Source organism: Bubalus kerabau, chromosome 6, assembly GCF_029407905.1.
Source record: "Bubalus kerabau isolate K-KA32 ecotype Philippines breed swamp buffalo chromosome 6, PCC_UOA_SB_1v2, whole genome shotgun sequence".
In the NCBI taxonomy this organism is placed as follows: Eukaryota; Metazoa; Chordata; class Mammalia; order Artiodactyla; family Bovidae; genus Bubalus; species Bubalus kerabau.
The window spans coordinates 20,514,056-20,539,275 of NC_073629.1; the positions used below are offsets into that span (position 1 = coordinate 20,514,056).

Below are 25,220 nucleotides of genomic sequence, written 5' to 3' on the forward strand. Positions count from 1 at the left end.
CAAGAGTGGTTGGTTACAGCTTTCCCCAAAATAATTTTTTTAAGTTGTTTTCACCCTTGTAACATCTGTTCAACCTGAAGTTCATCATTATAATGTGTAAAGGCTACTTAAATCCTTCTTCCTCAAAGTTGAACATCAGATAAAATATATAAGCTGAACATGGAAGCAAAGCTAATTTTTTAGATCTATGCTGCTTCCTGTGAAGAGAGAAAACTAGAATCCAGTCCTGGGATTGAATATCTTTATTAAAGAAGTGATTAAATGGCAGCACAAATCAGCAATAATTTGGGGAGGAGTGGAGACATGGTGTAGGGTCAGAGTTGATTGTTCATTTCATAGTGTCAAGGGAGCTGAAGAACTGTGCCCAAGGCCCATTTGCTCAGTATCCTACACTGCAAATGCAGGAGGGCAAAACTAAAATACTAAGGCCCATGCCTATGCCTTTTAGAGACTAAAACCTTACAAATTATCGTAACAGCAAGATTGCATTTTAAGATTTGAAATCTGATTTTCCTCAGCTAGCATTTTCAGCCCACAGGAACAAAATTGTAAATTGAGTAGGTTTAAAGAAGGAACAACTTTTGATAGAGTATAACTTTCTGAAATGATTCAGGGCTTTCTTCTTATTATCATCTCCCACACTGTGTTATTTCTTCTTGTTTCATACCTTCAACTGCCCCTAATTTCTCTGCAAAAAAAGTGTATCACAAGAAGCAGCAGGATCACCTTAACCTTTTAGAAACCCTATAGTTTTATAGCAGATAATCTCAAAATTTACAGGGTTTTCATCAACCCCTGAAGAAATATTTATGTTTCTTGGCTTGGAACAACTAATTAGGAAGGTTTGAGCAATCTCTGAAAGCTGATTAAAGTGAACTAAAAAAAAATCAGTCCTCCATTTTACACTGCTATACAACTCAGTTGTGGCCTCACCAGTCTTTTTTTTCTGGATTTAATGTCTGGGGAAGGAAAGGAGGAATCCCTGTGACCAATACTCCATTGCTTGTACCCTTTACTTTGTGACTTGAGGACTTTTGAGGAAAAACTGGTAAGATAAATAAATAAATAAATACATAAAACACAACTCAGGCAGATTCATCAGCACCACCTCAACACAGTAGAGGGGAGACAGCAAGATTGATAGGGGAAAAGGGCGGAAGGAAGGGGATTTGAAATGTCAGGCAATGAGGGCAAAGTGGTGGGAGAGAGAGGTCTTGGGCTTAAAGCAAGTCCAATTCGAAGGAGTGGATGCTGGCAATGGGAGCTCTCCAAAAGTTGAAGGTGCTGTACTCGAGGAGGGCATCGCCTTCTGGGTTTTTCTCCTGCTCTGCTCCGGGTGCTTGCCCCGTCATTTTGGCAGCGCTGCTGTCCTGGATCTTGTAGGTGGATGTATCTGACAGACCCAGGCCTTCCAGCTCCGACAGATCCAATTCTGGAATGGGCATCCTCCAGAAAAGAAAGGAGCTGTACTGGCTACTCACAGGGTCCCTCATAACTTCCTGGAAAGAAACCAATTATCAGTATTCATGCTACAGCCACCTCTTTGTGGCCCATGGCCTTTCCCCATTTGCCTCTGTACATAATCCAACCAGGGCAAGTTTCAGGAATCTGCCTCTATTACCTTTTCCTGCCATTTCCTAACTCTGCCCCATCTTGGAATAACTTATTTACTACCTACTGCTTGGGTCTGGTTTTCAAGGCCTTCCAGAATCTGGCCCCATATTTCCTAGTACATTTTATGCTACAGCTATACTTACTCTTGTCTCTTAACTCTACACTCTCCATCTTAAAATACTATCCAAGTTTCAAGGCTCCATTCAAGTCCCTAGAGGAATCTCCATTGACCTCTTACTATATTTCATATCCTTGATTTCTTCCTGTTTAATAGGTCATGGTACCTCTGAAAAGGGTTTCCATGTCCATGATTTTTCTATTTTCCTCCCTGCTTTCTAAACCCTACGGTAAACTCACTTCTTCCAGGAGGACATCCTTAAACTTAACTCCATCTAGCCTATTTCTTGCAATATTTCCTACAATGCCTATAGAGTTTTACCTGACTACATCAGTTTGGGGTTACAGATCACTGTTACGTGTCTTATATAAGGATAATCTTAACTCCTTCAAGGGACTGAGAGTTTCCCCAAGTAAAAACCAGTCTACTTTACACCTTCATAAGTGCTGGGCTTTGCACACACACACAAAAACATCCAAAGCTGCTGACTAATTTTCCCTCAGTATGTAATACAATGAATACTTTCCCACTCCCATTTATAAGCCCACAGATAAATCTTACAGCCTATCTGTTTCTCTCTAGCCTACCTCTCCTTCAGAACAAAACCTGGGTTCTTAAAGTTAATTTTCCTATGCTATAACAGGATTTCTTTTCTCTGATCTCAGTGCTAGAATACACTTGATACAGCAAATGGATTGGAAATTTCTGGGAAGTTTAGATTGGAAGGAGAAGATCCTTCAATAGATTACTTTTCCATGTTCTAATGAGTACTCCTTTCATCTTTCCTGTGTGTCCCATGCACACCCTCAAGTTAGACTATTACACCTCCTTGCGACCTCCCTGTTGCTTACTAACCAAGGGAAGGGGCAAGAAGCATTAGTTGAAATGTTCCAAAGGAGCAGAAAGAACATTCCACTGCCTCTAAAAATAGAACCCCCATCTCACCCATCTCACAAGGCTTTCCTCCAACACACTCCATTGGCTTTCACCAAGCTTTGAGACTCCTAAATAGTGACCTTAAATAAGTTCCAAAATGCCCCCATAAATGTACAGTTATATGCGAGTATAGGGGTTTTAGGAATATTAAGTGGGTAGACTAGGGTATTTTCAATATTAAAAGTGAATTCTGAGTTGCTCTTTGTCTTCTTAGATGAAAGCTCCAAAATAAACCCTGAGAACTGAGCATTACTCAGCGGAGAAGCTGCTTAGAAGGAGAGTAATTTGGGGACTGGAAAAGGGTGGGGGAGCATGTTGGAAAGGTGAGGTCATCATCCTATGATATTCAGCTCTGATCATCTCCACAGTAATTTGCAGAGACATGTGCACAGAAGCTATTAAAAAAAAAAAAAAAGTTCCTATCAACCAACTAACCCTGGCTTAGTCTGGGACTGTAGAGACTGTAAGAAGTAAACCTTCCCAGAGGGATTTTAATTAATAGTACTAGTTTGCCTATCTAGCTGGTCTCTTTTATATTTCCTCCAGAGTAAGCTTAATACAATGCTGAGCACATCATAGGCTCTCTTTTTTTTTTAAAAAAGAAATCCTATTTTATTTATTTATTGGCTACAACATGCAGTTTATGGGATCTGAGTTCCCCCACCAGAATCAAACCCTCACCCCCTGCACTGGAAGCGTGGTGTCTCAACCACTGGACCGCCGGGGAGGTCCCCCCCCACCTTTTTTTTAGAAATTCTATTTTAAATAGGCTCTTTAAAGAATAGAATCATGGGGGAGGAGAGGGAAGCATAGGATTTTAAAACAAGAAAACACCTTAGAAATTATCCAGTCAGTTTGGATAGGGTCTCATAATTTCCGATCTGACCCTTTTTTGATGTGTTATACATAGTTGCCTGCAGCTTGATATAATCCTATACCAGTATTCTCAGAACTGGCAAGAATTCTTACTTCCTGAGGAACAGACATTCAGTGGGTTTGGTGTTGATTATTCCTGTGATTAGAACCTGAATGGTGAAAATGCAAAAGGCAGAAGAGAGGAAGATAGGATCTGAGAAAGGGAAAAAGCTCTTTGACAAACTGACTCCTTTTTCAACCAGTGTATGTATAAAAACTGTCCAACCAATTCTGAGTGTCTGGCAGAGCTACTCTTGAAATTAAAAAAGCAAGAGGAAATTTTACAAAATAATAACTTAAAAAGCCCCAAATCCCTAGCCATGCCATTCATTGACTCAGAGACATGTATGTGGTACTAAATGCATTTCAGAAAGGCACTCAATCAAGCATATCAGCACTTAAAATCAAGTCAAGAATATTGGCTGTACCAAAAATGAAGCTAAAATTTGCATTAGCAATGACATTTTTAATACAGTATGGATTTAATTCCCAAGTACCTGAATTTTGCATAAGGTTCCTTTTCAGCTAGCTTTCTCTTCCCCAAATATTCTCTATCCATGCCTCATCTATATATCATTTATTTATCTCAAAGGGCTTGGATAGTGCCTTGTACCACAATATATGCTCAATAAATGCTTCCCACTATCCTTCATTTTAAATTCTTCACTTGTTTTAGGCAATAATAACTTCTAAATATCACCATCTATTCTTAGAGATACACAATTAGCAAATACACAGCATAAAGTGGCTCTCTCTGAGCCACAAGGACACGCCCAAATACCCTTTGTCCAGACCCTCTGTGGGAATCCAGGGCCTGCCCAACAGGCCTTGCTGTGTCATGCTGCCACCATAGAGGGGACAAGGGATGGTGGTGGAGGGGAATGGAACCTCCCTGGCATCTCATTAGAGGTGTCTCATTCTGGGCTTGGATTTTCCTACTAGCCATGTCCTTCCCCCACCTACTCTACTGAGCTACAATGAAGCATTCCCTTTCCAAAATCTGCCCCCATACCTAGCTCCTGTGGACTGTACTGATTGCAATACGAAATCAGGCAGTTGTCCAACACAGATGTCCCTCCCTTCCTACCTCAAACTGACTTCCGAGCAAAGGTTTGGGAATAGGAGAAGAAGATTTAAAAGAAAAGTCAGGATTAATCTCAGTATTATCACATCTCTCCCCCCAAACTCCTTTCTATGGAGACAAATAAGTTTGGGGTGAGAGTAGACACATCGATGGAACATGACAGGAAAAAAATGAGAATACAGGGAAGTAGAGGCCAGAATGATTGATACAGGAGGACTAGAGAGTCATAAAAAAAAAAAAAAGGGAGAACCGATGACAGCTTGAAAAAGAAGATACAGATAACTGATGACAATAATTTTATCTTCAGGACAAATTTTAGGCAGATTGACAACTGAAATAGGGAGAAATGCTGAAAAATAGCTACACGTAAATTGTTAGAAATTAATGTCTGTGTAAAGGATTATAAGGCATGGATGGAGATCTTTGGAAAGATGTAAAACGGTGAACTACCTACCTACCTATTGTTCCCAGCGCCGCCTTCGCTCCTAAAGAACTGTTCCCCCACCCCACCCTCATTAGTGGGTCTTCAACCTAACTAGCAGCACCTCTCAAATCTTTTCAGCCCATTGCCCCCCTCCCTCAGTCTCGTTTACCTGTTATCAATGAATTACTAGCGTGTTCCAAAGATGGAGGGAGTACCTCAGGGCTCCGGTGTGTGCTCTGGGCTGGAGAAAAAGAAAGCTACTGGGGCTTTGACGGCTTTGTCTTCTCACTCCCTCTCCCTGTTCAGTGACTGAGCCAGTCTGCTCAGTCTCCCCCTGCAATGCAGCCCCTCCTAAGAAGGGCGGAAGGACTCCCCGCCCCCTCCCGGCCTGACTTGGCTAATTCAAATGATAGGTTCCAGAACACTTGAGGGAGGGAGACAGGATTAAAGCATCTCCGTAGGTTTATTGGTCTGCACCACGGTTCCAGCACCCCCGTGCTGACTGATATAGTAATGAATGAGCACTTAATTGTCCTCTAATTTTAGATTTATGGATTAAAAAATCTTGACTCTAGATAACGATGGAGAAGAGGAGTGTCCCTTTATTCCCCGATTTAAGGATTTTGAGTTACTCGAAGTGTTTTCGAGAATCAGAAAAAATTCTCCAGCCCTCCCTCCTGATTGCCTCCCCACCCTCACAATGGGTTAATAACCTAGCCCCCTTCCATTTGGAGAAGGGTACAGGAAGATCGGGACGGGGGTGTGCTTCTGCGAATCTCTTAACTCGGTTGGGGACGAAGGATTCCGGGGCTCCGCTTCCTTTTTGCCCCGCAACCGCCGGCGCGCAAAGGGAACGTACGGTTCCGGACTGTCCAGGGTGGGTGCCAGGCCCTCCTCGAGGGCCCACCTTCCCGGGTTCGCCCGGCAGGGCGGCGGCCCTCGGGGGCTTCCGAGGCCCCTCCCACGTCCTTGCGCAGCGCAGCGCCTCCTCTGTCCCGAGCAGAGCTGTGCGCTGGGCTCTCAGCCGGACGGGTTTCGTAATCGCGTCGCGGCCGTTTCCGCCCTCGGCCAGCCCCACCTCTGCCGGTCCGCCCTCGGCTCCCCCACCGCGCCGAGGAGCGAGCCCGGGAACCCACACTGGCGTGCCCCGAGCGGGAGCCCCCCATCAGCTGCCGCCGGACGCCTCAATGCTGGAGCAGAGCAGGTGAGGCTTTGGGGTCTGTCCCTCCGCCGGTGCGCCCCGCCTGCCCAGCCTGGCGGAGACGCACCGGATGCTGTGGGTGGGGGAGCAGGCAGTCCGCGGCTGTCGAGATGCTGGGTCGGTGGCAAACGCGGATGCGCTGGGTGAGTAACCGTCCCGGTCCACGCTCCGGCGGTGCGCAGGTGAGGCCAGTGAAAGAGCAGAAGGGAAGACGGGTCTGGAGTGCTGGGGGGAGATGGGCGGTGGAAAGAAGGTCTCTTTTGAGACTCACCAACCTCGGTGCTGGGATGTGCCAACAAAGTGAAGCTGAGCTGGTCCAGGAAGGTCTGAATCTGAGACAAGCAGTCACGGAAGACAGCGACAAAGTCGGAAAGATTCACAGAGAGGCCCCAATCCTAGTTCAACCTTGGGAGAAGCAGAGAATTTCTGGATAGAGTTGCGGGGGTGGGGGCAGAAATGGAGTCTATGGGACTAATTATATTGGGGAGGGGGAGTTGAGGGCGTATCTCTGCTCTTAAGCCTCCACAAGACCTTTCCGGGGGAAGGGCCCGGTTGGTGCTGGGGCGAATGCCTGTCACTTGACTGAAAAGCGGGGTCCCCCCCTACTTCTCTAGAGCCCCTCAGCAGCCCTCCTCCCTGGAGGTCTTCAGAAGGGCCAGCTGCAGCCCCGGGCTCCTGGCCAGAATTGCCCGCTCCATTCTCTCCATTCTCTTTCTCTTTCCCCAGCTGCTTCTTGTGAAGGCTTGTCAAGCAGCGGGTTGGAGGCCTTGGGGCTGGAGGCAGCGGGACCGGGAAAACCGGTTTGGGGCTAGAACAGGACTCGGGAACTACCTCTGTACATCCTTTCTCCCTGAACCTTTCTCCCATCCATTCTCCTGCTCACTCCCTGGCAGTTTTAATGTTCTTAAGCTCCGTTGTGACCTTGGTGTCTTCTCCAGCTCTGTATTTCACCCTTCCTATTTGGGACTCAAGCCAGGTCAAGGCACTGCTTGACTCAGGATATGGCCTTATCTGATCAGATCCTGACCTCTCCTGCTGTTTACCCAGCCCCTTCCCCTTCATTTGTGGGGTTGAAATAGTGGGTAGTGGGTTCAGGTGCCTCTTCCTCCTGGACTGACCAGTTCAGGACTTCGTTTGTCCGCAACTCACTCTTTAGGGATTTAGCTGTTTTAAAGGAGAGCGGCAGCCAATCACTCTTACTTCCTCTTCTGACCTTGTTCCCCTCCCCCCTCTCCGCCACCGCATTCACCCGGCCCAGTCTTCTCAGGCTGACCCCACCGCCAAGTTTCAGAGACCCTTATGTCCTGTGTCCTAGGGAATGGAATTTCCTGGTCACTTCTAATCATCATTGGTCATTTCATGCCAAGTCCCACACACACTTTCCCTCCACCCAGCCCTGGCCAGGTCCCTAGAAAAGGAACAGAAACGCCCTTGTTCCCTCCACTGCCCCTTTCCCTCTCTCCTCCCCCTCCTCTCTCCTTTTCCCTCCCACCATCCGCTTCTGTCCACTCAGCTTTGAGCAAGGGTGGGGGGGGGGGCGGGGGGGTGGTGGTTTGGGGGAGAGTCCAGTCTTAGCACAGCGGGTCTGGTAGTGTTGGGGGTTTCCTCTGATTCTTCATTGTTTTCTTCATCCCCTCCCACCCCACAACCCTTACCAACCAACACCACCACCATCACAACAAACCCTGTGACTGACTGACTGTCCCACTGACCACAGCCCTCCTCTCTGGACAGCTGCATTCTGACTTCCTCCCTGTCTCATTACTTGTCCCTCCAGTGGTGGAAAGGGAAGTTAGAGGAAGCCTGGACTCCTGGGTCCTTCCATCCCCCAGAAACTGTACCTCAGTGTCTGTGTGATCTCATCTCAAGGCTGAGAAAAAAAAATCCCTCTCAGCTCTTAGATCAGCCTAGGGTGCCAGAGCATCAGGGTTCCAGTCCTGGAGGGAGGGGAGATTCCTATCCAGGCTCCAGTATGGTGTCCGTGAAATTGCCCTGTCTGGAATCTTTGAGGTTGCTTGTATTATCCGACTGGAAGAGGCACTGAAGATAGAGGAAACCCAGGTGTCCTACCCTGGCAGGCAGTAGTGAAGTAGTGTCCTTGGACACTAATGCTACTGGAAAGTTCCTCATATCTGGTTGGCTGATGAAGATTGGGGGTGGAAGTGCTAAGGAGGGAAGGGAGAAAGAGAACAGGTCACAGCATGAGGGGAGGAGGCAGGCCGGCCCAGGCCCTGTGGGTTGTGAGGCAGAGCAGAGTGGCACGACACGACACGTGAAGAGGGTGGGGAGCCTGGAAAGAGATTCCTCATGGGACAGAAGATGCCTGGCATGTGTACCTACGACCTGGGCACAGGCGATCACCACAACATGCACATGGAGAAAGGGCCATGCCACGTATGTGCACGCTGAGGCGCACACACAGGAGTGCGCTGATGCAGAGCACAGATGAAACAGTGCCAGCAGTCCTCGGAAAGGCTCTCAAGGTCAAGTAATGAAGGAACTAGTAAATGGCTTTGGGGAGGGGTTGGATCTCACTTGAGGGAAATGAGGAGGAACAAGGGCAGGGAACAGAGAGGGAAGAATTCCTCACTGAAGAAAATCTTTCTTAGGTTCCAACCTGCTGCAGTTAGTCACCCAGGAAGGACCTAGGCAGTAAGAGCCTTTCTTGGTAAAGAAAATCTAGGTGTTCAGGGTAAGGTAAAAGGGAGGGTCAGGGGTGGAGGCCTTGTTTGTGAGAACAAAAAAACCACCATTTCCTCTTTAAAGTCACTTAAATGCCCCTCCCCTTCTGCCCTAAACCCAGGGAGAAGGGAGGTGGAGCTTGAGCACCCCAACTTTGTTCATTTCTGCCAGTATCTTTTGGTCCCCTCCCATCCTGTCACCTTAGCTTCTAGCCCTCTTCCTCTCCCAGCAGCTACAGCTTCTTAACCCCTTGGTGCCCTATTGGTTCTTTGCCTTTCTCTGATCGTCATACTTTGAGGTTATGTTTACAGAGGTTAACATTGGTTACAGGACTGTGGCCTTAAACAGGAGCAAGAAGATATAGGCTCATCAGGAGGCTTCTCAAAGTGTGGGGGATGGGGGATTTCTCCTTAACTTTTCTCTCTCTTTACTCTCTGTTCATCCAGGGTTCCAAGTCTGTGGAAGACATAACCTTGCACCTGCCTGCCCACCCCACTCTCTGACCTTGCTAGTCTCTCAGGATCTGAGACACTGACCTTCACCGCTCAGCTCAGGGCTCCAAGGACTCCACTTTGTCTAGACCTGTCCAGCGAAACTCAGGGCGTTGTTACACCTGAGGGGAGTGAGGCGAGGGCAGTCAAGGCACAAGAACAAGAGCCCTCTGGGGCCTCAGGCAGAGGAGTGAAACTGGAACCATCAGGGAACATGAGTGAATTTTGGCACAAACTGGGCTGCTGCGTGGTAGAGAAACCCCAGCCGGTGAGTCTTCCCAACCCCACCCCAACACACACAGAAATCAGTTACCATAGACTGTGACGAAGACACATCATCTGAAATCTGCCGTCTGAAGAGCCCGCTTCTTGCCTACCTCTCTGTCAGAACAGCTTCTAAGGCCAGGCTGGTGTGGGCATGGAATAAAGGGGCTGAATGATGGAAGGGGTGAGCAGTGCCAGCTGTCACTTCCTTTTCCTGTCCATTTGGAGTTGGACAGGAGGTGGCAGGTGGAGCTTAATACCTGTCCTTTTGCCCCATTGTTCCCTCACCAGCCAGAGGTGACTCAGACATGCCTTTCTCTGGCCACTGTGCAGGCCCCTGCTCTTACCACCCTGCCTGTGTCCTCTGCATCTGTGTTGTTCTAGCCCCGCCTTTCATACCCTAATGATTTCCCTGTTATAGTGCCATATCCCCTTTGCCCCCAGACCCTTAGCTCTTCCCTGAGTGGTTTTCAAGACTTTCTTCCCTTCCTCCGCTGTGATGTAACTCCCTGTCTTCTCCAAGCAGAAGAAGAAGAGGAGACGGATTGACCGGACCATGATTGGGGAACCAATGAATTTTGTCCACCTGACTCACATTGGCTCTGGGGAGATGGGGGCCGGAGATGGACTTGCCATGGTAACGAAGGGATGGGGAGGCTGAGATGGGATTATGGCCTGGAACTGTGCCCCTTTTTGAAAGTTGAACCTGGAGGCATAACAGAATACTTGAAGGGAAGCAAGAGGCTAGGATTCTAGTCCTGTTTGCAGGCTGCATAAATCTGAGATCTGGCATTTCAGGTCTCTGGTGTAGTCGCCCTCATCTTTATAATTAGCAAATTGTTCTCCATTGGGATGGGGGATATATGTCTTAATAGTTACTTAGAGGGCTTTTCCCCAAAATCATAACCCTTTCTTCTATTAAGAACTGTCTCAAAAAAACAAAAACAAAAACCTGCTGTCTCAGCAGTTTGAGGTTGGGAGTGTTGGGTCAGGAAAAGGGCTAAGCACCTCTGTTCTAAATACTGTTAAATATGCATTTCTGCTCTCAGAATAACAGAGGACTTCCCTGGTGGTCTATTGGTTAAGACTCCACACTTTGAATGCAGGGAGCATGGGTTTAATCCCTGGTCAGGGAACTAAGATCCCACCTGCCATGCCCCACCTCCCAAAAAAAAAGAGGGAGTGGGCTTGGAGATATTGAAGGAATCTTTTCACCAGTTATGAAATTGAGATAAATATGAGAGAGTCCTTTGTGAGAGAATCTTACTTGTAAAAGACCTAGTTTATCGCATCTCATAAAGTTCAATGTGAAGGGAGGCATTGAAACTTCCCTTGGAGGAATGGAGGCTAGTTTTTACCTTCTCGTGATTATTTTCTTGTCAAGGAGATGGGGTCAACCTCTTCCCTGGAGGGCACAGGGCAGAACTCCTGCTGTGCTATATTAAGGTTTTGGAGGGTCTCACATGTGCTTTTTCACAGACAGGTGCAGTTCAGGAGCAGATGAGATCCAAGGGAAACCGAGACAGGCCATGGAGCAATTCTAGGGGCTTATAGCTCCATAGGAATGGTGAGTGATGAGAGCAACTGATCCAGAGCCTCTAGCCCCCTGCCTTGGAACCATGATCCTTTGCAGGAATGGGAAATTAAGGGAAGAAGAAAGAATTAGGATCCAGAAAGGCAGAGAGAAGTGGATGTACAGAGAGAAATAGAAAAAAAGAGCACATCGTGGAAGCAGTTAAGAGTGTGAGCCAGGTGGTGCTCTCTCCCAAAGGTTATCTTCGAGGCTAATCTTCATTTTTTTATTTGATCAGGATCTGCTGTGTGTCCAGCCTCCGCTCTGTCCAGCCCCAGAGAGATGCTGCCCCTACCAGTTCTCCTCCCAGAATCAGTGGCCCAGGGCCCCTCTTTCTCTGTCTGTCTCATAGTGCCTCACAAGGCTTGGGGGCTGGACTCCCTTTCCTCCCTCTGGTTGCAGCCCCTCCTGGAGATGGGGTCAAGGCAGCAGGACTGACCAAGTGACGACTAATTGGCCAGAGGAGCTCGGCTGAAGCCTTGGACGCTCTCAGATCTGAGATAGGAGATTTCTGAGAACTTGGAATGAGTTCCTGTCTCCTGAATGATGGTCTAGGTGCCATATGTTTTTAAACTGCTAACCTGGAATTCCTTACATGTGGTGGGTAGGTGAGATGACCTAAGCTGAAGCCAGCTTTGCTGAGGAGCTCCCTACCCCCCTGCGTTTGTCTTTCTTCCTGGAGGGAACTGAAGTGGATGTCAGGTTGGGTCTTGGTGGGTGACAACTGGCTGCTCTTTCTCGAGTGTGGACTTTAAGCTCACTGTCCCTCCTATCGCTTTACCAGTACCGGGTTCTTTCTCTCAGACCTCTAGCCCTGTTTCTGTAGCATTGCTGGCTCCCTCAGATCTTTTCCTCTTTTTTTAATTAAAATTTTAATTTAAGATGAGATCTCTTAATTACCCCATCTTGCTACTACCTCTGCCCTTAACCCCAACCTTGTCATGAGCCTTATTATTTCCCATTGGATAAGAGTTAAGGGGTGAGTCTTAACCTGGAGACATCCCTTTTTAGTCTTGGGGATCTGCCTTCTGCCAACCTCCCTTCTGGCCTAGGTGAGAGGAGGATCTTGGAGAAGAACCCAGAAGGCCACAAAACTAGGAGTTTATGTCTCAGCGTAGACTTACTGATCACTGAGGATGGGAGGGGTGGTGAGATAAATAGGTTGAAAACAGTCATCCTAAAAGGAGCTTAAGATCCTCACAGCATGGGAACTGGAAGACCTCTAGAGCAAGTTTTCTCAAAACTAGGCACTTTGACACCTTGGGCTGGATGATTCTTGGTGGGAGGGACTGCCTTGTGCATGGTAGGACATTTAGCAGCATCCCTGCCCACCTAGTGGTGGCAACCAAAAATGTCCCCAGATGTGGCCAAATGTCTCCTAGAGGGCAACCTCCCCGCTGAGAGCCACAGCTTAGAGTCAAGATATTTTCCTCTTACCTGACTTCCACTTGTTCATCCTAAGCCTGAACCATGGATAAATGAGGGCCCCTTGTAAAACAGGTTCAATAGGGCTGCACCTAATCTCCAGACTCTACTCACTGTGTTGCTTGTGCTTGCGTGGGTTCACGTCTCTGTATGGACATGTGCTGCAACGCTCCATCCTTATTTTCTCCAGGGGAGGGGTTCCTGTGGTGTGGGGGCCTGAACAGGGTGAAATGGGGTTGCAGAAGGAAGGAAGAGAAACAGTAGAGCTGCAGCCAGCCCAGCTTATCCCCCCCAAATTTAAACTGTATTTCTGTGCCCTAGTCCTAGAACCAGACACAAATAAGACTCAGGGAGTTTTGTCTGAAGACCAGCATCCCACTGCCCACCTGGCTGAAGAGTCTGCCTTAGGTGGGAAAATACTGTAGGAGCAGGGTCTTTAAGGCGCTTTCAGTTTTCTCAGGTGTTTTGTTCTGGCCCCTTCCTTGCAGGGTATTTAGAAGGGCAGAACAGATAAGCTCCTGCCTGCTCAGATGAGAAGGCGGGGGTCTCTTTAGCTCAGTAACAGGAAGCATCCTGTTTGATGGGAGTGGGAGTCAGGAATGTGAAAACTAAGGTCCACTCTGCTGATTCCACCATCCATCTGGTTCGCCCCCACCTATAGTAACTGAGGTTCTAATTTTTCAAATTTCAGTGTATTTCCTGCAGTTTTTCAGTGTCTAAGCTTGGTCATAGGGATACATTCCCAATGTACCTCAGTTCCAGTCTAGCTAAGTGCTCTGCAAGTAGCTCAGTAGCCTGAGGGTTATACTAAAGTGTTAACAGGATAGGGCAGGAAGATGAGGACCTCCTGGAATCTCTGGTCACCCTGATCTTGAGCCTTATTCTACTGCCTGTCTTTACACACAATCTTCTTTTCTTTGGTGCTCTCTCACCTTTAGCTACCTTCTCTAATGTGTATGCTACCATCATTTTAACAATATTGAGAGTGACGGGAATGGGTTTGAGAGTCATAATTTATATTAAAAATTGTTGGACTTTTAAATACATTTTCAAATAAAAGAAGTTGAAGCAAAATAGTTGCAGAGTAATCACTACAGGTATGTGTGGGTTAGCGGGGAGACATTGTTAATGAAGGCCACTCCAAGAAAGTGGCTGTCGTAGAGTTTTGTTCTGACCTTGCCTCTTCTGAGGAGAGAAGGCTAAGTGTTGTGAAGGCAAGGAGAAGATCACTATCACCTTCCAAGGGCTCAACTTGTTCTTCCTGTTCTTTTTTGGGGGCATTCATCTGAGATTTTTCAAGTCTTTAAAGAAGTACTTGTTTAAAAACAACTTTAGAAATGAGGAAGATGAGGACTTCCCTGGTGGTCCAGTGGCTAAGACTCTGAGCTCCCAATGCGGGGGCCCCAGGTTCCATCTCTAGTCAGGAACCAGAGGCCCCTTACCACAAGCAAGAGTTCACATACTGCAACTAACCCCGAGTGCCTCAAGTAAACCCGGCGCAGTCAAATAAAAATTAAAAAAATAGAGGACACGAATAGACATTAAAAAAAATAGAAATGAGGAAGATAAGCAATATCAACATTTTTATCCTGGAGGAGAGGGGAAGAGACCAAGTCAGATGCTGTTAGCTACTCAGTTCAGGTTTAAGGTTCAGGAGATTTATGGTCTCTCTTTCAGATACCTCTGTACAAAGATACATGACCAAACAGTTCTTTTCTAGTTTTGTTTTTCTGTACTAAAAATATATCCGGTGGGAACTGGGATTCGAGGGGGAGGAGAGGTTGAGATGCTGACACCTCCTCTTGTGGTTGAAGTGGCCATTACCTCTGATTTCTCTTTATCTGGGTGAGGAAACAAAACAGAAGGGAAAATATTATAACCACATCCATATTCTTTTCCCTTCCCTTGCCTCATTTCCCTCTTTCCACAAACCCTCATCCCCTCAACACTATTGCACACTATGCTTTATTATATTGAATAATGGTATTGGACGTACAAGGAGAAAGACAAGGACAGAAACTGACAAAATAACCAAGTATACATTTTATTGTCTTTCCCCAAAGGACCTATTATCCTGAGACCTTGAGAATATTTTATCAGGTCAGTCAGGAACTTTGGTAGCTCTTTTGGTAAAAGTAAAGGACTATCTTTACTTGAGAGTTCTTACGTTTCTGGGAATAATCCCAGAAGGACAATTCTTTGGGTTAGTAGTGGTTAAGAGCATTGGCACTAGGGTCAAACAAACCTAGTTTAAATCCTGCTGTGATTCTGCTACTTACTAGCTTTGAAAGCCCTGTTTCTTCATCTGTAAGGTGTGAATAATAATATACGGTTGTTGTGAGGATTGATCCAGGCAAAGTGCACAGAGGAAGACCTCAGATATTGGTGGCTGTTACTGTTAGGCTGCATTAATAAACTGAAAACCATGAATATCTTCCACATGCATTAATCATCTCCACATCAAGAATTCTTTATATAACTACCATCTTAACAATTTGGTCAATAATCATCTAGTGACCATCAGTACATGTTGCCTAATAGCCAAACAGCAGTTGCTCAAGAAATGGTATACAGAATCAATGGCTAACAATAATGTGACTAACCAATGCATATTATGAATCAATAACCAAACAAGTTAACAGTTCATGCAGACATGCTGGCTGGTTTAGCAACAGGTTTCTGTATATCAGGACTTTTCAGATTCATTAACAAAAATCCTGGCTCATCACTAAACACTTACTGGTTCCATCTCTGTGAACATTGTAGAGAGGTTGTTCCAAATATCCTCCAGCCCAATCCTGACCCGTTTCCAAAAAGCATAGGCTGGGTGGGGGCTGGGAATGGGACTGGGGATAAAAGGGGCGGGTCTGAGTCTGCTGGTTAGAGGGGGGAAGGGAGTGGTGGTGGTGGCCCTGGTGGTGGCCCTGGTGGTGGCCCTGGTGGTGGTCTGAGTGGTGCAGCTGGTGTCAGCACAGAGACCTGCATCTAGGGGGCACTCCTCCCGCTCGCGGTTGCAGGGGCATAGGTGGTAGGTGCAAGGCCGGTGCTCGGTGCGCACTTGACTCAGCGCCCCAACTCGCAGGCGCCCCGAAAGGCCATGCAGTCTCCCGGCCCGGGTCCGGCTCATAGTGCCCGACTTGCAGTGGCAGTGCCACGGGCCCCAGGGCAACAACACCAGCCGCAGATCCTCCGGAGCTGGCATGGCCGTGGGCGAGGGAGGCGGCCACTGGTTCAGCGTGGACCCTGCTGAGGACCACGGGTTTGTGGTACTGTCAGAGGGCTGTGAGTCCACATTAGCCTTCCAGCTGGAGTGAGGTAGGCTTGAACTCATCTTGATGTCGGAATCCTGGTCATTCGCTGTAAAGTATGGGCTAGGCCTCCCAGGCGTAATGCGAGTCGTACTGTCAGTCTCCGACTCGGTGTCATTCTTTCTGGCGTAAATCACAACCCCTTCTTCCAAAGACCCATCTTCCTCCTGAGACAATCGTGACCTGCTGCCTGTGGCCACCGTAGAGGCTAAGAGCTCCGCAGCGGCCGGGCCTGCCAGGCGGTCGGCAGCGGCCAGGACGTCGTCCTCATCCTCCATTGTCACCCTCATCCTCGGGGATAATACAACGCCCGGAGTGGTCCGGGCGGTGGTTCTGTAGCTGCGGGTCATAGGGCCCCCGAAGCGGAAACTGTCCCGCGGCATCGCGGTCGAAGTCAGGCCTTCGGCCCCCGCCGCCCGGGGCCCCAGACTCAGCAGCAGGGCCCAGAGCAGCGCGCCGGCGGCGGGGACCATGGGGCTGGACGGTGTGGGGTTGGGAGGGAGCCAGTGAGGAAGGCTGGGGCTCCCACCTTTCTCCCTCCCTTAAGCTCTCGACCCAGACCCACCGGGTCGTTAGAACCGAGGCCCGCGGGGGGAGGGGCGGGGGCTCGCACGCGCGCGCCGCGCCCCTCCCCCAAGCCCTCTCCCCACGGGGCGCCCTGGCAGGCCCCGGGACTCAGGTGAAAATCCCCGGGAACATCTGCAGCGAGAACTCCGTGCAGGAACCGACCGACGGATCGTGTGTGATGCAGCGGTTGAGTAGAGTAGTTCACTTCCTGGGCGCAGTGCTTAATAAATCTCTGATTTATTAAGAGATAAATTTACTACAGATCAGAATTTACTAAAGAGGACAAAGTACAGGTTTTGAAAGTGCCCCTGCTCGGGCTCACAGGCAGCAGACGTGACTACTGACGGGAAGAGGGAAATAGAGGCTACTGGTTCCCGGCTCCCTGGAGAAGGCCTGCCCTCCCCTTCCGCCCGCCCGCCCGCCCCTCACCTCTACAGACTGCGGGAATACCCCAGGTGAAAAGGATCACGGACTCAAAAGGGATGAAGTGATTTGCCCAAGGTTCTACAGCTAAAGCAGCACAGCTTTGCACTTTCCTATAAAAAAAATGCCAGGACATGCAGCCCTCCAGCTGAAACGAAAGTTACCCAGCACATCAGGGCCCTGCTTTGAAGTCGGGGGCATGGAAGGAAAGACATCCCACAGAGATGTGAAGATCCAGTGGTACTGGGGTTGAAGATAAGATGATTTACAAAACAGCTCAAGTTTAGGGTGTAGGCAGATCCGTATCTTTGATTGGTTCTTAAGCCCATTTTTCCAGTCCTATGCTAGGTTCTTCCTGAGCCATGGAGATCATGGTCCAGCCTAGGAGGAAAAGAGGGGAAAAAATCGGTACAAGAGCAGACCTGGTTTTAATTCAGGGGTTTGGGGAGAGAAGCCAGGTGAACTGGAAGATGCTTGGGTCAGTCATCATTCCTTTGCTCCCTAACAACCCTCCCCCACTGGATATTCTCTCCTATTCACTGCCAACATCCTTTCTTAATTTCTACAGCTGGTCTGAATCTCCTTAAATTCTTTGCTGTGATTACTCCTTTATTCCTTGATGCACTTTTAGGGGTAATTTTTTCATTTGTTCTTTTTACAGTAATGTCCTTAATTTCTTCTCTGCATGTATGGCATTTTCCCAGATATACGGAAGCAGCTGAAAGCAGAGCCTGTCTTTCAGTTCCTTTGTATCTCCCTCAAGGCATTAAGAAAACACGAACTGGCTTTTACATATCCCATCCCAAACTTTTATCCTTAAACCAGGACTCACTGTCTGACAGCTTCTGGGATGTGGACCTGATCCATGGAGATGAGTTGAGCCAGCTCTCCAAGGCTGTTCAGAAAACGGATCTTTCGTGTGAACTTGGAACTGAAAAGAGACGATCAACCAAGCGTGTTTTATACTAAGAAGAGGGCTCTTGGAGATCCTTACAAAGTGCAACATAACAAGTAGAGAGTGGTTAAGGCTAGAAAGAGCCACAGTGGGGCAAGAACTTCTTAATCTTGATTGTGAAAGTGAGGAGGGGGCAGGGGGTCTTTATCCCCCGAGCAAGTACCTGATGAAGGGCCGAAGCAATGCCAGGAATGCCTTCATGTACCATGTAGCGTGGACAACCACCAGAGCACGCAGGTTTTTCCGGAGCCTGAAGAAGAACATGAGACCATCCTACTCTCCTTCCGCCTTCGTACCTGACGATCAGGTAGAGCTACCTTCTGTACTTTAATTTCCTTCACTTCTTCTCTAATTTCTAGAGTTCTCTGACAGTTGGGTTGAATCCCCATTCCTTTAATTGCCATCTCAGCTCCATCCATCTTGTTTAACCTTCTCATTTTTTAGGAAACTCTTCTCTCAGAATCCCTTAGCCTGGTCTTCTCAGCCCCACTTCCTTCCTATGCCCTATGCCCTATGTTCCCCATATTTCTTTTTGTATAGTCCTTCATCCATCCATGGCAAGGTGAAGGCCAGTGAGGAGAGAGAAAAAAGGAACCAGAAGAGAAAAGTGGCCAAATGGAAGATGGAAGGAAGAAGGGAAAAAAAGAAAAACCAGGGGGGGAAAAAGTCATATAAGGCAGGGGTTGTGGGTTCGATCCCTGGTAGGGGAACTAAAATCCCACATGCCTTGGAGCAACTACACCCATGCACTGCAACTACTGAACTTGTGTACCTAGACCAAAGAGTTTGTGCACTGCAACAAAAGATCTGTGTGACACAGGAAGACCCTGCATGTCACAGCTAAGACCCAACACAGTTAAATTAAAAAAAAAGGGGATAAGGGCCAGGGATGAAGGCAGACAAGAAAAGACAATGGAGATGTGGAAAATGAAATAATCAGCAACACTATGAGAAAAGGAAGGGCTGCCTGCCATGTTCCAGGCAAGGCACCATGTTGATTTATTTGATTTTCACAAATGCTTAGTGGCAAAGATATTAATATTATCATTGTCATTTTACAGAGAAGGAAACTGAACCCCAGAAAGGTTAAATCACTTGTCCAAAGTCATACAGGTAGTAAATGATAAAGGCAAGATTTGAAACTAGATTTCCTTGACTCCAAGAGAGGACAGAAAATAGGAGAACCTTGGAAAGGGTTGTAGGGGGACAAAGAAAAGTGGAAGAGGGAGTTCCCTGGTGGCCCTAGTGGTTAGGATTCCAGGCTTTCACTGACAGTGCCTGGGGTTCAATCTTTGGTCAGGAAAATGAGATCCCAGAGCCAAAAAAAAAAAAAAAAGTAGAAGAGACCAATTAGAAGAAAAAAATGGAAAGATGAAAGAGAAAAGGATAAGAGAGAGTTACAGCCCTCTTGTCCGAGAGGCTCACCGCCGATCCAGAGTGTGATAACATTGGCGTATCCAGCTCAGAGGTGGAACCTGCGCCCTACTTGTGCCTCCACTCAGGTGAACCAGCAGATAATTTTCAGCTACCAGCAGCTCCAGGGTTCCCACTATGTACCTGGACAGATGAAATTGTCAGGGAAGGTATGCATTTTGGTTGTGGGGAATGAGAGGGACATTGCTGTAGACTCGACAGTCAGGGGTGCTTTTTAACGTTTGCCTCCATAACATCCACTCTGGAGCCCTTTAAGCCTTGTACCTCACCTGAACAAGTGTTCCATGACATAGGTGTAGTTGGGGATGCTGCTTCTAGGTAGGTAACAGGAAGCAAAGAGGATAACAGCATTGAGGCCATCACCATGGTAGCCTGGGGAGGAGAAGGAGAAAACTCACTCAATAAATAAGTACTGATGGGCAGTACATCTGTTTAGGTTGAGCATCTCTGTGGGTCTCTAGAAGTTGAAGGAAGGATTCTGAACCCAATAACTGAATTTCCAGCTTCAGCATTTTATTCAAGAAGTCACAGTTCTTAACCCTTCATTTATTATAGCCATTACCTCCATGAGATAGGACTTTCTTATAGGGCTCAATGACAGTCATGTCCACTCGCTGCTCCCGCTGTCCTGTTCGGAACACCCTCCAGCGATGACCATCTTCTCCAGCCACATCCCACATACAACCGTGGCCCAGCCTTTCAGCTGCCTCACTGGCCCCTAGGCCCTCTGCCCGGGGCAGCTCATCTAAAAAGAGGGATGGGGAAGGATCAACAAGGCAGAATACGTGTCTTCAGCATCTTGAAACTTCCTTAGATTCTTAGCGTTTATTACCCCAACAACTAATTTCTCATTTTCCCGCCATGACTAGCCCTGGTTTGTCCAGTCAACCCAACCTGTTGCTGATTTCTCTTTCTTGTGACTTATCATCCTCACTTTGTCACTGGACAATGGCCTGAAGGTCACCTTGAACTATGGTAGCTTGATGGCCCCTGCCATTTTCCCAGATTCCTTCTTTCTTCTGATGCTTTTCCTTCCTTGGGTGAGCTCATTTATTCCTGTGTCTTCAGTTACTGCCAGTATGGTGATGACTCCTCTCTAACCTAGACTGCTTTCCTGATACCAGACCCATATTCTTGAATGTCTGGAATGGACACCTCTATTTTGTGTTTCTCTGTCATCTCCAAGTCACCAGACCCCAAGTGCAACTCACACTCATTCTCTTCCTCCTCTTTCCTATATTCTTTCTTGGTGAATGACCCCATCCATTTAACTGCCTGGGAGAGAAAATTCTATGCCATCCAAGACTTTTACTTCTTTACCAGCCCTCAAGCCAGATCCTCGTCCATCTACTTCCATTAGATAATAAATTATTCTTTCTGCTCTCACTGTCCTGGTATAACTTCTTAGCATTTCTTATCTGGCCTTAGTACTAGCCTTCTATCTCCCTACTCTTTTCTGTTTTCCTCCATCCCACCCACCACTGCTAGAGCAAACATTTTTTCCTCCCCTCCCATTTTCACTTAAATAGTAATATTCTATATTCACTAATTTTTTGCATGATTTTTCCATAGCCATAGAAAGAACTGTTTCATCTTAAAAAATTGTTGCATTCTATCCCATTACATGGGTGTACAGTAATAGAATTAACACAGATCTTTAGGCTGTTTTCAATCTTTTAAAAGCCATTAAACCTGATCATGTTATTCCCTTGATTAAAACTCATTGCCTACAGGATAAAATCTAAGCGCCTTAGTGTGGCAGCAGGGACCTCCATAATTTGACCCTTGCCTATTTAACACAGTTTTTTGTCACTCTCTTCACTGCCCAGTCCTTCAGATCTGTAATATAATAATGTATATTTTGGTTTTGTTCCTGGCTCCTGACAATAAAGGTGAAAGTAGTATCTTTTCCTATTCATAACAGGTCTCTTTCAACCACACAAGTTTATGTTAATGAGGTGACTTTGGAAAGCGCCTATGGGTGGGTGACTGGTTGCTAGGCGAAGTGACCATGATTAGAGGGATGAACTTTTGCCATCTGCCCTCTGAGAAGGGGAGAGAGATTGGAGGTCATGCTAAATCACAAATGGTCAGTGATTTAATCAGTCATGCCTACATATGAAGCCTCCATAAAAAAAACCCTGAGACTTCCCTGGTGGTACGACAGATAAGATTCTGCCTACCAATGCAAGAAACATGGGTTCAATCCCTGGTCTGGGAAGATTCTACATGCCACAGAGCAACTAAGCCCAAGAGCCACAACTCCTGAACCTGCACTCTAGAGCCTGCCCTGCTGCAACTCCTGAGCCCATGTGCTGCAACTACTGAAGCCTGCGAGCCCAGAGCCTGTGCACACTGCGACTGGAGAGCAGCCTCCACTCGTCCCAACTCGAGAAAGCCCACGCACAGCCATGAAGACCCAGCGTAAGCGAAAAGTCATACTATAGACAAACAAACCCTAACTGAAGGGATGCGGAGAGGTTCCTGTTTGGTGACACACACAGGTACTGGGAGGTTGGTGCTCCCCTTTCACATAACTTGTCCTATGTATTGCTTCCTTCTGGCTGTTTCTGAGCTGTATCCTCTTATAATAATCCTGTAATCTAGTAAGTAAACTGTTTTCCCAAGTTCTGTGAGCTGTTCTAGCAAATTATCAAATCTGAGGAGGGTGTGGTGGGCACCTGTGATTTATCCCCTGTCAGTCAGAAGCACAGGTGACAACCTGGATGTGTGATTGAAGTCTGAAGTCTGAGGGCAGTCTTGTGGGTGAGCCCTCAACCTGTAGTGTCTGTACTATCTCCAGGTAAGTGTTGTGACTGAATTGTAGGACATCCAATTTGTGTCTGGAGAATCGGTGGGCGGAAACTGATACATTTGGTATCAAAAGTGTTGTGAGTAGAGAAGAAATCAAAGTTTTCCTTAATATCCAAAGAGTCATGCTCAATACCTTGAATTCCGCATCATGCCACACTATTGCCCAATTTGCTTTTTCCGTCTAGAATGCCTCTCCAGCTACCCAATAAACTCAGAATTGTTTCCTCTGTGAAGTCTTTCTTAATACCTCTCAGCCAGAACTGACCTTTGCCTTTTCCCTGCTTAATCTGTATCCTACATACATGTAGATCATAATCTTTACCACACTTAATCTATACATATGTTTATTTTATACTAAACAGACAATTCCCAGAGGGTGTGGATTATCTTATTCATCTTCATAACCTGGCTGTAGCTCATTGATGTCTTCCCTTGTGGCTCAAATGGTAAAGAATCCACCTGCAATGTGGGAGACCCAGGTTCAACCCCTGGGCCGGGAAGATCCCCTGGAGAAGGGAATGGCAATCCACTCCAGTATTCTTGCCTAGAGAATTCCACAGACAAAGGAGCCTGGTGGGCTGGAGTCCATGGGCTTGCAAAGAGTTGAACATGACTGAGCGACTACATTTTCACTTCCAGCTCACTGATAGCATATAACAGTTATTCAATAAAATTTCCCTCAGTAAATGAAGTGGCCCTCCCCTCATACTGACTACATTGGATCTGTAGGCTCCACCTTTCCATTCCAAGGAAATTCTGCACATCTTACCTCTTGATCCCCTTATTAGTTCTAACTTCAGTCCCATTAAATCCATCCTGAGCTGCTTTAACACTGGCCTCTACTTCTACCAGCTCAGTCCTCAGCTTTCTTTCCCACCTTCCCATTCAAATTCATGTCCACTGTCCAGCAGCTCCGAGTCTGAAGGTGTTTCCAACTCGTCTACCTCCAGGTCAGAACTGCCATCAGAAGAGGAAGGTCCAGAGTGGGTGGGAGACGCTCCATTATCTCCAGGCCCCTTAGTCAGAGTCAGTCGCAACTCCGGGGCAGAAAGACGCTTGCGCATGGGGCGCCGGCCACACAGGGCTAAAGTGCTGGGGGTGCCTGGGGTTGGAGGAGGAGGAAAAAAAGAAGAGAAAGATGGATGTGTTGGCACAGGACATTAGAATTCCTGTATATGTAAGTGATACTATGGGGTGAATTCTAAAGAAGGACTAATGCGGGACATTTGGGAAAAGGGAGGTAGAACCACAAGGGGACAGGCTGGCATAACCTTGACTCTAGAATCAAGGACTTGAGGCCTAGGTTCTCATTTACCTACCTGCCTGTGTGTCTCTTTCAGGATCATGAGGATCCTCAGAAGGGCCAATCTCTTCAGGAAGCAATCTAGACGGGGAAAGCCAAAAAGGGGGCAGAAACATAGGTTAAGGCTTATTAAGCCAGGTATCACTTTATCAAATCTGTTTCCCTACCATAATTTTATTTCTTCTTTCTTTTCCCATCTCTCTCTCTTTCAAGTCCAAATTTACCATCCCCACCCTGCATTTGTGACCAGCTCTTCTTTTTCCCAGCCTCACTCATATATCTCACCTAGGGAATTCTTCATCTTGCCATTCTTCCTTCAGCTCCAGTTCTCCAAGTCTCAAGGATGCTCCTGGTATTGCTGTTTCTGCATTCTCCTTGATGCTAAGATAGTCCCCCAGAAAGAAAATATTATTGAGACAAACTAGGTATGTCTTTTTATATATATATATATATATATATATATATATAATTTATTATTTATTTGGCTGTGCCAGATCTTAGTTGCAGCACCTGCGGTCTAGTTCCCTGACCAGGGATTGAACCTGGGCCCCCTGCATTGGGAGTACAGTGTTCTACTGGACCACCAGGGAAGTCCGTAGGCAATGTCTTAAGGAACTGGATAGTAGGTGAGAACACTGGCGTGAACAGTAGTAACGTACAGAGCAGAGGTCAGGCCTTAAAAAGAACTCAGATCTGTTGTCTCCTAGATGTTTCTACCACCTTCACTTGTTGAAAGGCAGTCATCCCTACTGCTGGATATAGGAGCAGAGGGAGCATGGAGGGTCCCTCTAAGATCCCTCTAGCTCTAAGGTCAAAAGCTAAATTATTTTGACCTGTGTGGCAGTTGTTCCACCTGGACTGTCGGGGTGAGAGGTATTTCACATTACAATAGGCTGGAACCCGACAGACCTGCCCAGCTGTCACTGGGCAAAGCTGGGAAAGATGGCACCTTGTCAGGCTTGCTTTACCTCCATCACGCTGGGGAGTGGTTAGGGGAACCATGGCATGGGTGGACGGGTGGGGGAAGAAGGTAAGGAGGAAGAGCGATTTACTGGGAAGGAGGACCTGGATCTTAGCACAGTTCTGGGGCAGCTTTTCTCATGGCCATTCTGGAGGGTGGGAGTTAGAAAATGGAGAACAGGGGCAGATATCAACGTATAGAAATTTCCTTAAAAGAAAAGCAATAGGGAATTACCCTGGAATCCCCTGTTCCCTAATTCCCGTAGGATACTGCTACTTCCTACCTAAGGCCACCCCCATCCCTTCCCTGCCAATTAGTTCTCTTAGTCTAGTCTCTGCTAGGACTTGGTAAGAGCTGGATGGTGGGAAAATCCCTGAGGACTATTCACTCGATCACGTCAGCCAAGATCTTACTCACCCAAGATCCACCGTCTTTTCTCCGGCTTCTTGTACAGTTCCCATCTTCACAAGTCTTCCTGTCACCTTGAAACACTTGTAGTTGTCGGGGAGCCGGATGCCCCAGCTCCCCAACACTTCTGTACCCCCTTTTTCTGTCTCAGCTGTCGTTGCTCTTTCCTCCAAGGAGGAAGGAGGGGTGGAAGGGAGGTAACCTCACCTTCAAACAGGTTTTGCCACCTCCCTTCCCAAGAAGCAGGTTTGCACAAAAGACAAACCCTGCCTATGTGGGGGCGGGTTGTGGGGAGGAGAGTACATTTTCTAAAGTGGCTA

The 25,220-nt window shown here is 47.3% G+C and overlaps 4 protein-coding genes across 12 annotated transcripts; 1 reads left to right on the forward strand and 3 right to left on the reverse strand.

Annotated features, from left to right (window-relative positions):
* Positions 1 to 227: 227 nt before the first annotated feature.
* Positions 228 to 7,532, reverse strand: MLLT11 (MLLT11 transcription factor 7 cofactor). Of its 7 annotated transcripts, none has more exons than XM_055584379.1 (4): positions 7,411 to 7,532; positions 6,568 to 6,697; positions 5,261 to 5,332; positions 228 to 1,499 (listed from the first exon to the last, which is right to left on the reverse strand). In XM_055584379.1, the coding sequence occupies exon 4, from the start codon at positions 1,491 to 1,493 to the stop codon at positions 1,221 to 1,223; it is 273 nt and encodes a 90-aa protein (XP_055440354.1). In that variant the 5' UTR covers positions 1,494 to 1,499; positions 5,261 to 5,332; positions 6,568 to 6,697; positions 7,411 to 7,532; the 3' UTR covers positions 228 to 1,220. The 7 variants fall into 7 exon arrangements, with proteins under 7 accessions (XP_055440354.1, XP_055440353.1, XP_055440358.1 ...); XM_055584378.1 differs by having other exon boundaries at positions 7,320 to 7,443; XM_055584383.1 differs by having other exon boundaries at positions 6,564 to 6,697; positions 7,320 to 7,443.
* Positions 6,127 to 13,801, forward strand: CDC42SE1 (CDC42 small effector 1). Of its 3 annotated transcripts, none has more exons than XM_055584386.1 (5): positions 6,127 to 6,295; positions 9,421 to 9,733; positions 10,256 to 10,366; positions 11,209 to 11,296; positions 11,541 to 13,801. In XM_055584386.1, exons 2-4 carry the CDS (start codon positions 9,680 to 9,682, stop codon positions 11,281 to 11,283), a joined length of 240 nt encoding a protein of 79 aa, XP_055440361.1. In that variant the 5' UTR covers positions 6,127 to 6,295; positions 9,421 to 9,679; the 3' UTR covers positions 11,284 to 11,296; positions 11,541 to 13,801. The 3 variants fall into 3 exon arrangements, with proteins under 3 accessions (XP_055440361.1, XP_055440363.1, XP_055440362.1); XM_055584388.1 differs by lacking the exon at positions 6,127 to 6,295 and adding an exon at positions 6,376 to 6,435; XM_055584387.1 differs by lacking the exon at positions 6,127 to 6,295 and adding an exon at positions 6,385 to 6,474.
* A 634-nt stretch (positions 13,802 to 14,435) lies between these two features.
* On the reverse strand, positions 14,436 to 16,508 carry C6H1orf56 (chromosome 6 C1orf56 homolog). The gene is made up of 2 exons (XM_055584374.1): positions 15,468 to 16,508; positions 14,436 to 14,568 (listed from the first exon to the last, which is right to left on the reverse strand). Exons 1-2 carry the CDS (start codon positions 16,506 to 16,508, stop codon positions 14,548 to 14,550), a joined length of 1,062 nt encoding a protein of 353 aa, XP_055440349.1. The 3' UTR covers positions 14,436 to 14,547.
* A 763-nt stretch (positions 16,509 to 17,271) lies between these two features.
* On the reverse strand, positions 17,272 to 24,953 carry BNIPL (BCL2 interacting protein like). The gene is made up of 10 exons (XM_055584376.1): positions 24,910 to 24,953; positions 23,817 to 23,912; positions 23,548 to 23,612; positions 23,106 to 23,330; positions 19,977 to 20,159; positions 19,684 to 19,786; positions 19,406 to 19,537; positions 18,144 to 18,230; positions 17,858 to 17,956; positions 17,272 to 17,406 (listed from the first exon to the last, which is right to left on the reverse strand). The coding sequence occupies exons 1-10, from the start codon at positions 24,951 to 24,953 to the stop codon at positions 17,370 to 17,372; spliced, it is 1,071 nt and encodes a 356-aa protein (XP_055440351.1). The 3' UTR covers positions 17,272 to 17,369.
* Between the last annotated feature and the right edge of the window lie 267 nt (positions 24,954 to 25,220).

What these genes read in the sequence shown, in the direction of transcription:
- MLLT11 (XM_055584379.1), bottom strand. Translation starts at nt 1,493, where the DNA reads ATGAGGGACCCTGTGAGTAGCCAGTACAGCTCCTTTCTTTTCTGGAGG.
- CDC42SE1 (XM_055584386.1), top strand. Translation starts at nt 9,680, where the DNA reads ATGAGTGAATTTTGGCACAAACTGGGCTGCTGCGTGGTAGAGAAACCC. An exon ending in TGGTAGAGAAACCCCAGCCG is followed by an intron (nt 9,734 to 10,255) that starts GTGAGTCTTCCC and finishes TTCTCCAAGCAG; the next exon opens with AAGAAGAAGAGGAGACGGAT. An exon ending in CCGGAGATGGACTTGCCATG is followed by an intron (nt 10,367 to 11,208) that starts GTAACGAAGGGA and finishes GCTTTTTCACAG; the next exon opens with ACAGGTGCAGTTCAGGAGCA.
- C6H1orf56 (XM_055584374.1), bottom strand. Translation starts at nt 16,508, where the DNA reads ATGGTCCCCGCCGCCGGCGCGCTGCTCTGGGCCCTGCTGCTGAGTCTG. An exon ending in TGTTCACAGAGATGGAACCA is followed by an intron (nt 14,569 to 15,467) that starts GTAAGTGTTTAG and finishes TTCCTCACCCAG; the next exon opens with ATAAAGAGAAATCAGAGGTA.
- BNIPL (XM_055584376.1), bottom strand. Translation starts at nt 24,953, where the DNA reads ATGGGAACTGTACAAGAAGCCGGAGAAAAGACGGTGGATCTTGG. An exon ending in GAAAAGACGGTGGATCTTGG is followed by an intron (nt 23,913 to 24,909) that starts GTGAGTAAGATC and finishes GGACTATCTTAG; the next exon opens with CATCAAGGAGAATGCAGAAA. An exon ending in GAAAGTCCTATCTCATGGAG is followed by an intron (nt 19,787 to 19,976) that starts GTAATGGCTATA and finishes TCTCCTCCCCAG; the next exon opens with GCTACCATGGTGATGGCCTC.